The sequence below is a fragment of the Cherax quadricarinatus genome, chromosome 8 (genome assembly GCF_038502225.1).
Source record: "Cherax quadricarinatus isolate ZL_2023a chromosome 8, ASM3850222v1, whole genome shotgun sequence".
Lineage (NCBI taxonomy): Eukaryota > Metazoa > Arthropoda > Malacostraca > Decapoda > Parastacidae > Cherax > Cherax quadricarinatus.
The window spans coordinates 11,416,986-11,433,558 of NC_091299.1; the positions used below are offsets into that span (position 1 = coordinate 11,416,986).

Here is a 16,573-nt window from a genome sequence, read left to right on the forward strand (position 1 = left end):
TTATGCAATATTGTAATAATTGTATAACTATTGTCAATGCATTTGTGAACATATATTAGACCCACCAGTTGACATGTATTGGACGCATGACTTCATTTGTTTACTCTTGAACATCAGCAAAAATTTAATTTAACATTTACGCTATTTTGAGCTCAGTTTCATGCTATTTTCAGTACTAAAACCAATCAATGTCACTATGGTTGCAAATACAACCATAAAAGTTGGTTTTAATCCAAAAACACGGTTGCATTTTTTCTCTGTATGTACTGCGTGCTGCAGGATTTGTTTGAAATAGTGCACACTTACCATGTAGATCCATTCTCTCATATCTAGCCCCAAATTTACCTCTCACAGCTTATCTGAGTGAGATGAGCTCATGACAGATCTGTGGCTTGGACCCCTCAAAGGATTAAGAAAAGCCAAAGAAAACTCAGATGAGTATGTATATATAATTGTATACATAAATGTGTAGTGTGACCTAATTGTAAGTAAAAGTAGCAAGGTATACCTGTTATCTAGTGTGTTTATGAGACAGGAAAAAGACATCAGCATTCCTACAATCATGTAAAACAAATACAGGTTTCTGTCTTAAACTCATTTAGCAAGACAGTAGTATTTTCATGGGTGGTTGCTATCTACCAACCTACTACTATTAAATTCTTGTATGGGGAATATATTTTGTAGTGTAACTTCAGTCATTTAAATATGGGAATGCTACTTTGATTTGTAAATCAGGAAACGATCATTGTGGCATAGTGTTTCTTTTTCAGCAGTCTTTAAACACACATTTCTTATCTAGGATATGTTATTTAAATTAACTTCCATGTTTACAGTATAAACTGACTGAAATATTTTTCTTAGGTTCTGAAAAAGCTTCGTATTATTGCTTTGAGACGAGATGAAGTGGAAACTCGCGTTGCAGGAGTAACAGCTCAGGGAAGTGAAATACGTAGTGTGCTCCCCCATGTTCTTTTAGCAGCCATGACTACAACACATCGATTGTATCGTATGCCTGCCCAGCCACAGAGTCCTCAAACTTCTTTTAATACATCTACTACAGTAACTTCTCCAGCCACCAAAGTAAGAGAGAGAGAGAGAGAGATGGAGTGAATGATGATGAAAGTTTTTCTTTTTTGGGCCACCCTGCTTTGGTGGGAATCGGCCGATGTGTTAATAAAAATATATACATAATTTTTTTTTTCCAACAAGTTGGCCATCTCCTACCAGGGGCAGGGTGACCCGAAAAGAAAGAAAATCCCCCCCCAAAAAAAATTTCATCATCATACAACACTTTCACCTCACTCATACATAATTACTGTTTTTGCAGAGGTGCCCAGAATACAACAGTTTAGAAGCATATACATATAAAGATATATAACACATCCCTCCAAACTGCCAATATCCCAAACCCCTCCTTTAAAGTGCAGGCATTGTACTCCCATTTCCAGTACTCAAGTCCGATTATAAAAAAATAACTGGTTTCCCTGAATCCCTTCACTAAATATTACCCTGCTCACACTCCAACAGATCGTCAGGTCCCAAATACTATTCGTCTCCATTCATTCCTATCTAACACGCTCACGCACGCCTACTGGAAGTCCAAGCCCCTCGCCTACAAAATCTCCTTTACCACCTCCCTTCAACCTTTTCGAGGATGACCCCTACCCCAACTTCCTTCCCCTACATGTCATTCTACTTTGATTCATTCTCTCCAAATGACCAAACCACTTCAACAACCCCTCTTAAGCCCTCTGATTAATACTTTTATTAACTCCACACCTCCTAATTTCCACACCACACTCCGAAGTCTCTGCATAATATTTACACTGCACATTGCCCTTAGACAGGACGTCTCAACCGGCTCCTCGCTTCAGCATTTACAACCCAAGCTTAACACCCGTATAAGAGTGTTGGTACCACTATATTTTCATACATTCTCTGCTGTGCCTCCATAGATAACATTTTTTGTCTCCACATATACCTCAATGCACCACTCACCTTTTTTTCTTTAACAATTCTATGGTTAACCTCATCCTTCGTAAATCCATCCGCTGACACATAAACTCCCAAATATCTGAAAACATTCACTTCTTCCATACTCCTCTCCAATTTGATATCCAATTTTTCCTTAAGTCAGTTGATACCCTCATCACCTTACTCTTTTCTATGTTCACTTTTGACTTTCTACCTTTACACACACACACCTAAACTCATCCACTAACCTTTGCAACTTTTCTTTAGAATCTCCCTTATATAAGCACAGTATCATCAGCAAAAAGTAACTGTGTCAATTCCCATTTTGTATTTCATTCCTCATAATTTAATCCTACCACTCTCCCCAACACCCTAGCATTTACTTCTTTTACAACCTCATCTATAAATATATTAAACAACCATGGTGACATTACACATCCCTGTCTAAGACCTACTTTTACTGGGAAGTAGTCTCCCTCTCTTCTACACACCCTAACCTGAGCCTCACTATCCTCATAAAAACTCTTTACAGCATTTAGTAACTTACTACCTATTCTATATATTTGCAACATCTGCCACATTGCTCCCCTATCCACTCTATCATATGCCTTTTATAAATCCATAAATGCAATGAAAACTTCCCTACCTTTATCTAAATACTGTTCACATATATGCTTCAATGTAAACACTTGATGTACTCATCCCCTACCCACTCTAAAACCTCCTTGCTCGTCCGCAATCCTACATTATGTCTTACCTCTAATTCTTTCAATAATAACCCTATCATACACTTTTCCTGGTGTACTCAGAAAACTTATTCCTCAATAATTACTTAGTTTCAATATATCATGGAATTACCCAGATAACTGCAATCAAATCTCTGTCCCAGACTTCAGCTTGGCCGATTTCATGGCACTGAGAAATTACCTGGGTGGGCTAAATTGGGATGACCTGAACATGGGTCAGGTTGGTAGTGTTGGTTGCCAATATGACGGTTTTCAGAGCCTAGTTCTAGCTCCCCAGACAACTTTTGTTCCGAGAAGGGAAAACAGATCTAACAAAAATGATCCCAAATGGATGAACAATAGATTAAAACATCTCATTGGTCAAAAGAGAGGAATATATAGGTGTATCAAAAGAGGGGATGGGCAGTTAAGAAATCAATATATTCAGTTAAAGAGAGAAATATAAAAAAGAATAAGAAAGCTAAAAGGGTTATGAGGCTAAGGTCACAAGGGACTCGAAGACTAACCGAAAAGGGTTCTTTCAGGTATCCAGAAGTAAGATTAGGGGCAAGGTAGACCACTTAAGAGTAACTCGGGTCAGATCATTGACAGTGATAACGATATGCGTGAAATTTTCAATACTTACTTCCTCTCAGTTTTTACTCAGGAAGATACTAGCGAAATTCCAGAAATAATAAATTATGTAGAACAGGACGATAATAAACTTTGAACGATTGGAGTAACTAGTGACGTGGTCCTCAGACAAATAAAGAAAATAAAACCTAACAAATCCCCAGGCCCTGATGAATTGTTTGCAAGAGTTTTAAAGGAATGTAAAGAGTAACTTAGCAAACCTTTAGCTAATCTTTTCAACATATCACTACAAACTGGCATAGTGCCGGATAAGTGGAAAATGGCAAATGTAATACCTATTTACAAGGCAGGTAACAAGTCCTTAGCTTCGAACTATAGGCCAATAAGCCTTACCTTCATAGTGGGAAAATTTATGGAATCAATAATTGCCCGGGTAATTCGTAGCCATCTTGAAAGGCATAAATTGATTAATGAATCTCAACATGTTTTTACAAAGGGGCATTCCTGTCTTACGAATTTACTAATTTTTTCACCAAGGCATTTGAGGAGGTAGATCATGGTATTGAATATGATCTTGTGTATATCGACTTCAGCAAGGCTTTCAATAGAGTTCCACATCGGAGGCTATTAAGAAAACTTAAGGCACACGGAATAGGAGGAGAAATTTTTTCCTGGGTAGAGGCATGGTTGACAAATGGGCAGCAGAGGGTTTGCATAAATGGGGAGAAATCAGAATGGGGGCACGTCACAAGTGGTGTTCCACAGGGGTCAGTGTTGGGCCCCTTGTTGTTCACAATTTACATAAACGACATAGATGAGGGAATAAATAGCGACATAAGCAAATTTACTAATGAGACCAAAATAGGCCATCCAGTTCATTCTAACGAGGACATTAGAGCACTCCAGGATGATTTGAATAGACTGATACAATGGTCAAAGAAGTGGCAGATGCAGTTTAATATAAACAAATGCAAGGTTCTAAATATTGGAAAGGATAATAACCATGCCACATATAAACTAAATAATGTAGAACCTAATATTACGGATTGCGAAAAGGATTTAGGAGTTCTGGTTAGCAGTATCTTGAAACCAAGACAGCAGTGCATAAGCGTTCGCAATAAAGCTAACAGAAACCTTGGCTTCATATCAAAAAGCATAAGTAATAGAAATCTTCAGGTTGTTCTTCAACTCTATATATCCTTGGTTAGGCCTCATTTAGATTATGCTGCACAGTTCTGGTCACCGTATTACAGAATGGATATAAATGCACTGGAAAACGTACAGAGGAGGATGACAAAGATGATCCCATGTATCAAAAATCTTCCCTATGAGGATTGGCTGAGGGCCCTGAATCTGCACTCTATAGAAAGGCGTAGAATTAGGGGATGATATGACTGAGGTGTATAAATGGAAAACAGGAATAAATAAAGGGGATGTAAATAGCGTGCTAAAAATATCTGGCCTAGACAGGACTCACAGCAGTGGTTTTAAGCTGGAAAAATTCAGATTCACGAAGGATATAGGAAAGCACTGGTTTGGTAATCGAGTTGTGGATGAGTGGAACAAACTCCCGAGTACCGTTATAGAAGCTAAGACGTGTAAGTTTTAAAAATAGGTTAGATAAATACATGAGTGGGCGTGGGTGGGTGTGAGTTGGACCTGACTAGCTTTGCTACTGGGTCTGGTACAGTGCTCCATCCTTGAGTGGGGATGACCAGACTGGGTTGGTCATTGGTGTAATCCGGGGGGGGGGGGGGGGGGGGACATGGACCTGCTCCGCGTGGGTCAGTAGGCCTGTTGCAGTGTTCCTTCTTTCTTATGTTCTTAAAAGATGGTCTGTGAAGATAATTACTTGCTCTCAGTAGCCTGAGATCTTTCATGAAAGTAACATGGTTGTGTATGAGGCCAAACATGCACAAGTTTTTGATAGGGGATTAAAGTTAAGGTTTTAGGGATTGCTACTTGCATGGGCCTCCAGGAGCATAGTTTAAAATGTCAAAACATACAACCATATAGTACTACGTAGTACTGAGGCACCAACAATGACCTCAAACTCGTAGTATGGTATGGACGGTGAAGTGGTCATTACAGTACACTCTTATGGAGCTTCTCAATATTTTTTTTTTTTTTTTTTTTTTTTTTTTGTAAATGTGATTGAAAAAGTTTGTCCAAAATTGAATAGCTCAAACTATGAAGGCCTGTTCAAACTATTCAGTCTGGGCAGCCCTATTTAGGGCAGGGAAGATATCAGAGCTGGAATAGCTACAGATAATTTGCAGCCTTCATCAAGCCTGTTAAGGATTTAAATTACTGGAAATGCCTCAGTCCTAAATATGTACGTACTTGCTGGAGCAGAGGAGAGAGACAGATAAATGAAGATATATTTTCATGGAAAGTACTGGAAGACCTAGTTCCAAACGTGCACACTGCATAACATACTGGAGTGAGAACTATGGAAGAGTGTAAAATAAACCCAGTGAAAAGCAGGGGCACTATAGGCACAATAAGAGAATATTGTGTCAATATTTGTGGTCCCAGACTTTTCCACATCTTACCAGAAGATATCAGAAACACTGCTAGGACAAGTGTGGAGGTTTTTAAGAGGAAACTAGACTAGTATCTCCAAATACCAGATCAACCAGTAGTGAAACTCTTCAAAGGTAACCAGGCTGTGATGAATATGTAGGCCATCAAGCTTCCAGCAGCAACAGCCTGGTTGACCAGGCAAGCACCATACAAGCTTGGCAACCAAAAAAAGAGTAAACACATTTGCCATCACTCATTCAATCACTGTCTTGCCAGAAGCACGCCTGCATCACAGTTCAGATGACCTTCCGACTGCAACATCCTCACCACTCCTTCAGAGTGCAGGCAATGTCCTCCAACCTCCAGGACTCAAATCTGGCTAACCAATTTCCCAGAATCCCTTCATAAACATTACATTGCTCATACTCCAACAGCATGTCAGGTCACAAAAACTATCTCCATCCACTCACTCTTGATCTAGCATGCTCACACAAGCCTTTTGAATGTCAAAGCCCCTAGCACTTAAAATCTGCTTTAACCTATCCTTCCAGCCCTTCCTGGGATAACCCCTACACCTTTGCTCTACCCCTGATTTATACATCCTCCTAGTCATCCAATTTTACTCCATCTTAATTGCCCATACTACCTCAATTCCTCAGCTGTCTGACTTATATTACTGTTAATCCAATACACAATTCCCACACTCCGAGTTATTTGCATAACATTCACACTACATATCACCTTTAAATACATTTTCACTGCCTCCATCATCCTCCTTGCTGCAGTGTTTAAAATCCATGCTTCACAACCACATAACAGTGTTGGTACCACTACACTCTGGTACATTATGCTTTTTGCCTCCATGAGTAAAGTTGTTTGTCCACAGATGCCTCATTGCACCACCCACTTTTTTCAGTTTTAGTATGTGGTTTATAGTACCTCTTCATTGATAGACCCATCTGCCAGCTGACCCATTTCCAAATATCTGAACACATTTACTTCCTCCATGCTCCATCAAATCTAATATCCAGTCTTCAGTTGCTTAAATTTTTTTATTTATTGCCTTGCTCTCCTTGATGTTCACTTTTAATTTAATTCTTTTACAGACTACCAAATTCCTCCTCCAACCTTGGTAACTGCTCTTCAGAATTTCCCAAAAGTGCTGTATTATCAGCAAAGAACAACTCCTATTTTGTATCTAATTCATTATCTTTTAATCCCACATCTCTCCCAACACCCTAGCATTAACTTCTTTAGCAACCCTCTCTGTAAAAACATTCACTGTATGACCCTTGTCGGTTTAACGCTTTCTTTGATTATAACAATAATAATAATAATGTAAAAACATTAACTAACAACAGTTACCTCACACATCCTTGTCTATGGCCTCCTTTTACTAAAAAAAAAAAAAAACTTTCTAAAATCTTGGACCTCCTATTTTCTTTCCACAGTTGATCATTTAACCCTTTAACTGTCACAACCCCAAATCCTAAAGTCTCTCTTTCTGTCGCAAAAAAAAAAAAAAAATTCTTATGAAATGATAGAGAAATCTTTTCCTGATGGTAATGACACCAAAAGAATGAAATTTGATGGAAAACTTGTAGAATTAAGCTCTCGCGAAGTTAGCAATCTCAGCAATGTATATGCGTCGGCGATTTCGCCCACTTTGAGCCCTATTTTCGGCCAGTTCCATTGTTCCAGTTGACCAAACTCAGCTATTTCTTTAGAACTCCATTTGTTCTGTTGACTGAGTACAAGAAACTGCCCATTTACCGATTTCAACTACCCAATAAAGTGGTCAGAAATTGGCAATTTGGCCAATTTTACACAAATTAAAAAAATACCAATTTCAAAATAGGGTCCAGAATAAACAATGCAGACATTCCTGGCACTAAAATAACATTTTCTCTGTTCATTATTCATGTCTCCAGGCCCCTCTTATATTGCTCTTGCTTTCTATTTTGAATTTTTATTCACACAAAAAATAGAAGATTTACTGTTATGCAGACTACAATTATTTATACAGTTATTGTAATAATTGTATAAATAATGTCAACCCATTCGTGACTGTGTATTAGACTGACCAGTTGGACACATATTGGACGGTGACGTCATTTGTTTACCCTTGAACATCAGCAAAAATCGAACATTTTCACTACTTTGAGCTCAATGTCAAGGTCCTTTTCATCGTGAAACCAATCAAAATCATCTCTATTTCTGTAATGTGTCTTCCATTCTATCAAATGAGACCAAGAAAATGAGAATACAGCCATAAATACTATGTGAAAATACACCTCAAAGTTGGCGTTTTAATCCAAAAACACGGTCGTAGTTTTTTTCTAAAGCACAGCGTGCTGCCGGATTTTTTTTTATACTAAGCACACTGACCACACAGACCCAATCTCTCGCATGTGGGCCTTCCAGCTTTCTCCCGCTTGATTTGAAGTCACTAGAATTTTGGAGTATTATGATGTCAAAAACACTGGCTCATAAGAAGTACATGTATATATATGACAGAAACAGTCAAAGGGTTAATTATTAATGCTACTCTTTCTTTAGCTCTAGTTCTATCACACACACTAAATTTAATCTCATTTCCTATTCCCCACTGAAACTCTCCCATGCCTTTTAATTTTATTTTGCTTAGTGCCAGCACATTCAGCTTCTACATTAACTTTTTTTTTTATGTTAATAACCATCTCTAGCCAAGGCAGAGTGAACCAGGGTGAACATTCACTATCATTCATTCAATTTCTGTATTTTCAGAGGTATACTGACATCATAATACAGATTACAATGACTAACATCTCACCCCCCCTCCATGATTCCCCAAGTCCAGGACTGATTAACCAGTTTCTCTGAATCCCTTCATAATAGTTGCCTTGTTCAAATTCCAACAACACATTCATTAATTAACATTTAAGGGTATAAGAGAATACAAATAAAAAAGTCTTAGCACTATCAAGAGGAAGACCCAAAGGCCATAGTTGTAAATTGACAAAAATAATGCCTGAAAGATACTAAAAAAAGTTTGTTCAATGTGGTATAACAATGGAATGATATACAGAAGATATAAGGGCTACAATCATTGGAAATTAAAAAATTACTATATGAAAGTCCTAACACTGAAAATGAGATATAAGAAGCATAGCTCTTCTTCTCGTGCATTGAAATATGATGTACGTATATTGAAAATTTTCCATTTGTTTTACTAATGCATGAATAAAAATAAGAAATTTAAACAGGAATATAAAGAGTGTAGGAAAAGTAAAATTTCCCATTAATTACTATTTAATTTTTTTTTATGGTAAGGAATCCTTATAATATGCCTGTAAAGTAATTGATTGTATTTCTTCCTGACAGCACCTACAAGAACAAGCACGAGCCATTGTCACTTTTGCCGGTATGATACCCATGAGACTGCATTCTGAGATAAATGCCCGCCTTGTACAGCTGGAGGCTCTCATTAACTAGTAGGCATTGCCCATCAATTAATATTTTTATTTTATATACTTTTGGTGAGATATATAAAATTTTAAGCTTTTGTGGTGAATTGACTTGTGTACTTGACTATGTACTAGGTCCTTGCTGTGTATAGTCTAGGATTGACTTAATAAATGGAAAGTTTCTTTAACTGATTATGTGTTTAGATTCCCTATACTTGGTTCTAATATTTATGAGTAATGCATGTACTGCAGCTATGTCTATTTGTATTCACCTTAGCAGAGGTCAGATCTGAGGTTGTGTGAGATAAATTTGTACAGATGCTTTGCTTTTAACCCTTTGGGGGTCGACAGGTCCTCTCAGAGACTTGTTCTCAGGGTCGGCCAAATTTAAAAAAAAAAAAAATTATTTTTTCTTATGAAAAGATAGAGAATCTTTTCCCGGTCATAATGACACCAAAAGTATGAAATTTGATGGAAAGCTTACGGAATTGTGCTCTCGCGAAGTTAGCGGTCTCGACGACGTTTACGCATCAGCGATTTTGCCCACTTTGAGTTCTATTTTCGGCCAATTCCAGTGTACTAGTCGACAAAAATCATAACTATTTAGCTAGAACTCCATTTTTTCTATCGAATGAGTACAAGAAACCAGCTATTTACCAATTTCTACTATCCAATAAAGTGGTCAGAATTTAGCAATTTTGCCAATTTCACACAAATTTCAAAACATGCCAATTTCCGAATAGGGTCCAGAATAAACAAGAAAGACTTCTTGGCACTAAAATAAGTTTTCTGTTCGTTAGTCACATCCCCAGGCCCCTCTAATATTTCTTTGGCTTTCCACTTTGAAGTTTTATTCTTACAAAAAAAATAAGATTTACTGTTATGCAGACTACTGCATTATTGTAGAAATGGTATAAATAATATCAGTGCACTTGTGAAAGAATATTAGACTCACCAGTTGATGTGTATTGGATGCTTGGCATAATTTGTTTACTTTTGAACTTTGGTAAAAATCGAACATTTCTGCTACTTTGAGCTCAATTTCAACATACTTTTCATTGTAAAACCAGTCAAAATCATCTCAATTTCTGTATCTGTTTTCCATTCTATAAAGTGAGACCAAGAAAACTAGAATACAACAATAAATACCATACGAAAATACAGTGCAAAGTCGCTGTTTTAATCCAAAACACGGTCAAAGTTTTTTTTTTCTCATTACGCACTGTGTGCTGCAGAATTTTTTTTTTATACTGCACACACTGACCACATAGACCCATTCTTTCATATGTAGGCCTACCACCTTTCTCTCACTAGATTTGAGGGCGCTAGAATTTAGGCGTACTAGTACGTCAAAAACCCTGGGTCGTAAGACGTACTAGTACGTCCGAAACCACCAAAGGGTTAATGGATGCATTTCCTTGAATGTTATTACACAGATTCCATGAATGTAAGTGGCAAAACTTGGAAAGACTTTGTCAAAAAAAAATCGTACATCACCTTTACTGTAAGGCCAAGCCCATGATGACACTCTTCAGGTCACTTGTTCTATCTAGGCTGGAGTATTGCTGCACACTAACAGCACCTTTCAAGGCAGGTGAAATTGCCGACCTAGAAAATGTACAGAGAACTTTCACGGCGCACATAACGGAGATAAAACACCTCAATTACTGGGAGCGCTTGAGGTTCCTAAACCTGTATTCCCTGGAACGCAGGAGGGAGAGATACATGATTATATACACCTGGAAAATCCTAGAGGGACTAGTACCGAACTTGCACACGAAAATCACTCACTGCGAAAGCAAAAGACTTGGCAGACGATGCACCATCCCCCCAATGAAAAGCAGGGGTGTCACTAGCACGTTAAGAGACCATACAATAAGTGTCAGGGGCCCGAGACTGTTCAACTGCCTCCCAGCACACATAAGGGGGATTACCAACAGACCCCTGGCAGTCTTCAAGCTGGCACTGGACAAGCACCTAAAGTCAGTTCCTGATCAGCCGGGCTGTGGCTCGTACGTTGGTTTGTGTGCAGCCAGCAGCAACAGCCTGGTTGATCAGGCTCTGATCCACCAGGAGGCCTGGTCACAGACCGGGCCGCGGGGGCGTTGACCCCCGGAACTCTCTCCAGGTAAACTCCAGGTAAGGTCATTTGATGCCAGTGAGGTAATATTAACCCCTTGACTGTCGAAACCCCAAATCCTGAGGTGTCTCCTGGTGTCAAAAAATTTTTGAAAAAAAAAAAAAAAAAATGAAATTATAGAGAATCTTTTCCCCATGGTAATGACACCAAAAGAACAAAATTTGATGGAAGACTTACAGAATTATGCTCTCGCGAAGTTAGCGATCTCGGCGATATTTACGAATTGGCGATTTCACCCACTGTGAGCCCTATTTTTGGCTAATTCCATTGTTCCAGTCGACCAAACTCATAGCTATTTCTTAGTTCTTAGCTTGGATTTTGCATAGGAATAGAAATATTTGGGGTTTCTTGCAATATCCTATATGGCCTTTTGTTCCCTTTGTACTTCTGTTAGGTATGACATCCTAAGTTTTTGCTCTAATTCACTGATCTCTCTGCTATGACTATCTTTCCTCTGTTGCAGCATATTCTGTACCATCTCCTATGCTCTCTCTCTATATCTGATCATCTTCTGGGTTTCCTCAGTGGTACATACTTCATACATACCTTGTATGCTTCTGTATTCAGCTTCTCTAGGCACTGGTGGGGATTTAGGGTGCTCATGTCTGATTCCCAGGATATATCTCATAGCTCTTCGTTTATTTTTTCCCAGTCAGTTCTACGGTTCTTAAAATTAAACTTACTGAACATCCCGTCTCAAACATTAGTGATGCAGTTCCCTAACCCTGAGTTAATACTTGTATGTACTTGTATGATGTGATCACAGTATATCGTTTGTGTAACTGTTATGTCTCTGATTGGTTCCTCGTTGTTTGTGAATATCTAATCCATGGTATTTTCATTTCTAGTGGGATCAATTATCTGTTGATTCACACAAAGTGGGAGTTGTTACAGTTGCTCTTTGCTGATGACACTGTGCTCTTGGGAGATTCTGAAGAGAAGTTGCAGAGGTTGGTGGATGAATTTGGTAGGGTATGTAAAAGAAGAAAATTAAAAGTGAATACAGGAAAGAGTAAGGTTATGAGGATAACAAGATTAGGTGATAAAAGATTGGATATCAGATTGGAGGGAGAGAGTATGGAGGAGGTGAATGTATTCAGATATTTGGGAGTGGACGTGTCAGTGGATGGGTCTATGAAAGATGAGGTGAATCATAGAATTGATGAGGGGGAAAGGGTGAGTGGTGCACTTAGGAGTCTGTGGAGACAAAGAACTTTGTCCTTGGAGGCAAAGAGGGGAATGTATGAGAGTATAGTTTTACCAACACTCTTATATGGGTGTGAAGCATGGGTGATGAATGTTGCAGCGAGGAGAAGGCTGGAGACAGTGGAGCTGTCATGTCTGAGGGCAATGTGTGGTGTGAATATAATGCAGAGAATTCGTAGTTTGGAAGTTAGGAGGAGGTGCGGGATTGCTAAAACTGTTGTCCAGAGGGCTGAGGAAGGGTTGTTGAGGTGGTTTGGACATGTAGAAAGAATGGAGGAAAACAGAATGACTTCAAGAGTGTATCAGTCTGTAGTGGAAGGAAGGTGGGGTAGGGGTCGGCCTAGGAAAGGTTGGAGGGATGGGGTAAAGGAGGTTTTGTGTGCGAGGGGTTTGGACTTCCAGCGGGCGTGCGTGAGCGTGTTTGATAGGAGTGAATGGAGACAAATGGTTTTTAATACTTGACGTGCTGTTGGAGTGTGAGCAAAGTAACATTTATGAAGGGATTCAGGGAAACCAGCAGGCTGGACTTGAGTCCTGGAGATGGGAAGTACAGTGCCTGCACTCTGAAGGAAGGGGTGTCAATGTTGCAGTTTAAGAACTGTAGTGTAAAGCACCCTTCTGGCAAGACAGTGATGGAGTGAATGATGGTGAAAGTTTTTCTTTTTCGGGCCACCCTGCCTTGGTGGGAATCGGCCAGTGTGCTAATAAAAAAAATAAAAATAATTAATGAGTACATTTCACAAAGCCTCATTAGTTCCCTGGTATGTGCCTGTTGAGCCAAGGTGCTTCTCGGAGATATTTCTGGTATAACATTGTGTTCTACCATCTTCCATTTTACATGAGGGAGATTAAAATCTCCAGGGAGTAAAATATTTGGTGTGGGATTTTCTAACATATCCAGATAACTGTCTATCTTCCTTAACTGATCTGTGAATTCCTCAGCAGTTGCTGTTGGTGGTTTGTATACTAGGATAATTACCAAATTCCTATTTTCAACTTGTATGCCGAGGATTTCTACTATATCATTTGTAGAGTTCAGCACTTCTGTGCAACAGAAAGTATCTTTTACATAGAATCCTACTCCTCCCTGTGACCTATTAATTCTATCACATCTATAGTTTTCTATCTTTCTCTCTCCATCCAAAACATCCATTCTATGTGGTTCTGTAAATGCACCAAATGTGGCATTCACTTCTGATAGGAGCCCACTGACATTACTAACTTTGTCATTTTTATTTGATTTCAGACCCTGAATATTTGCAAAGATGAAGCAGGAATTACCATTTGGGCTTTTTTTTTTTTGCTTTGTGTTTCGTTAGTACCACTGGTGATGTACTATGTGGTATGGCCCCTGGTGTACATACTCCTGGTTTCTCCAGTACTGACTTTGCATTTGATTGTTCATTTGACCCTGATGGGCTGATGCCTGGTTTGGTATGTCCCATTTTGCTGCCCATCTGTCCCCTCTGTACCATTCCCCCTTTTTGTCTCTTTCTTTGGTCAGATCGTTTCTCTTTATGTCTAAAAAAGATTGATGTTCATTTTCCCTTTCTCTGCTTTCTCTGTAGTGCCACATTGCTTTTATATGGTGGTCTGGGCAGCTCAGGTCATAACATTTCCTGGGTGGAAGTACCTGCACTCTTTGTCAAAGCGACACTGTCCCTTTCTCAACATGTTCGCACATTTTTTGTTGTTTGTATTCCAGCAAGCTCTGCCATATAGGCACATACCTTTTGCATAGTTCTGACTGCCTACATTTACTGATTTTGTGTCTTTCCCAAGTTCTGCCACCTGATCTGAGTTCTCTTGTTCTCTTTCATCTAGGCGTATTTCTTCCCTTCGTTTGTCTCTGCTCTAGCTATCTCTTCCTCCCTTTCCCTTCTCTCTCTATGTTATGTACCCACGTTTTGTTCTTTTCCGACTTGCTCTGAATGACGTTCAAGGAGGGGTGCTGGGAGGTGGGGTTGGGAGGTGGGGATCTGTGGAATGAGGGTAGGGATGCACTTGCACAATTTGTTCCCATATATTGTACACTATTACTTGGGATTAATTAAGATTACTCTTATCCACAATTTCAGTTCACTATATCACTGCCCATTCATAACCTTATCCCTCGTTATATCGCTTATACATAGTTCAATATTCATGTGTGTGTCTGTCTGTCTGCTCTCTCTCTCTCTCTCTCTCTCTCTCTCTCTCTGTCTCTCTCTCTCTCTGTCTCTCTCTCTCTCTGTCTCTCTCTGTCTCTCTCTCTCTCTCTCTCTCTCTCTCTCTCTGACTCTCTCTCTCTCTCTTTCTCTCTCTCTCTCTCTCACTCTCTCTGTCTCTCTCTCTCCCTCTCTGACTCTCTCTCTCTCTATCTGTCTCTCTCTCTCTGTCTCTCTCTCTCTGTCTCTCTCTCTCTCTCTCTCTCTCTCTCTCTCTCTCTCTCTCTCTCTCTCTCTCTCTCTCTCTCTCTCTCTCTGTCTCTGTCTCTCTCTGTCTCTCTCTGTCTCTCTCTCTCTCTCTCTCTCTCTGTCTCTCTCTCTCTCTCTCTGTCTCTCTCTGTCTCTCTCTGTCTCTCTCTGTGTCTCTCTGTCTCTCTCTCTCTCTCAGAGAGCAGCTCATGAACCAACAGTTACTACACACGATGCAGTCACGTCTGATTCCTGATCAAGTGAACATGGTATTACTTGCCAGTCATGCTTATTATGCCTTATATCTACAAGCACAGTGTATAGCACTGGATTTTTTGGGTTAACCTAGGTAATTTACACCATGTATGATAACTGTACTTATGTGTACCTGTGAGAGAGAGAGATATACAGAGACAGACAGACAAATGCAGATGAAGAGACAACCAAAGTCAGTCAGCCAGCCAGCCAGTCTGATGAATACGTATTACACATGTTCCAGAATCGTTCCTCTTTACTTAGGGCATAGGTTATAGGACAGTCTGGCAGGATGACATTGCCAGTGGTATAAAAAATGAAAGGATGTTGCGCATAGGTTATTATCAAGGTTTTTGATATTTCCTCGATCATGTGTGACCACGTCCAACTCAAAGCCACTAAACTTTGGATCAACATCACTTTCCTCTTAAAAGGGGAGGGTTAATACGACATGACATCAGTGAATCCCTGGTGTTTTCCACGCTATTTGCTCTAGCTGGCTCTAAATTGAATTGGTGCTCCCACAAAGTACTAAATGGTCCCAGTTTTTTTTTATTACTGCACACACCAAGTGTTAAGACCCATTCTATACTGACCAGGCATATCATGCCAAATTTGGAGACAGGAAAAATAAAACATTGATCTACATTTGGAGTGCTAGTGGTACTAACGTAGATCTACGTAAAACTTTTATGTGGCTAGCAAGGCTCAGGTTAGGGTATGTAGGAGAGAGAGATTCTTCTTTCAGTAAAAGTAGGCCTTAAATGGGTGCATGCTGTCACCATGGTTGTTTACCATATTTATCGATAGGGTTGTAGAAGTGAATTCTATGATATTGAGGAGGGGTGGGAAATTAAAAGATAATGAATCTTATACAAAGTAGGAGTTGTCACAGTTACTTTTTTTGCCATTGACACAGTTCTTTTGGGGTTGGTAGACAAATGTAAAATTGTATACAAAAGAAGGAAATTAAAAGTGAACATAGGAAAGATAAAAGTGACAAGTGTCAGAAAATCTAGGCAATAAGAGCTGGAATATCAGATTGTAGGGAGTGTAAAGGAGGTAAATCTTCTTTCAACAAACCGGCTGTATCCCACCGAGGCAGGGTGGCCCAGAAAGAAAAACAAAAGTTTCTCTTTTTAAATTTAGTAATGTATACAGAAGGGGTTACTAGCCCCTTGCTCCCAGCATTTTAGTCACCTCTTATGATAAACATGGCTTACGGAGGAAGAACTCTGTTCCACTTCCTCATGGAGATAAGAGGAAATGAAAAAGAACTAGTAAGAAAATAGAAGAAAACCCAGAGGTGTG

The 16,573-nt window shown here is 39.3% G+C and overlaps 1 protein-coding gene across 3 annotated transcripts in view; it reads left to right on the plus strand.

Moving 5' to 3' along the window:
• The window catches only part of LOC128685418 (nuclear pore complex protein Nup93-like), a 301,160-nt gene extending 291,703 nt beyond the window's left edge, over window positions 1-9,457 (plus strand). For all 3 annotated transcript variants that reach the window (XM_070082868.1, XM_070082870.1, XM_070082869.1), the window contains exons 17-18: window positions 862-1,080; window positions 9,183-9,457. In XM_070082868.1, the coding sequence (XP_069938969.1) occupies window positions 862-1,080; window positions 9,183-9,293 (330 nt within the window). In that variant the 3' untranslated portion in view covers window positions 9,294-9,457. The remainder of the gene's footprint in view (window positions 1-861; window positions 1,081-9,182) is intronic.
• Window positions 9,458-16,573: the final 7,116 nt, after the last annotated feature.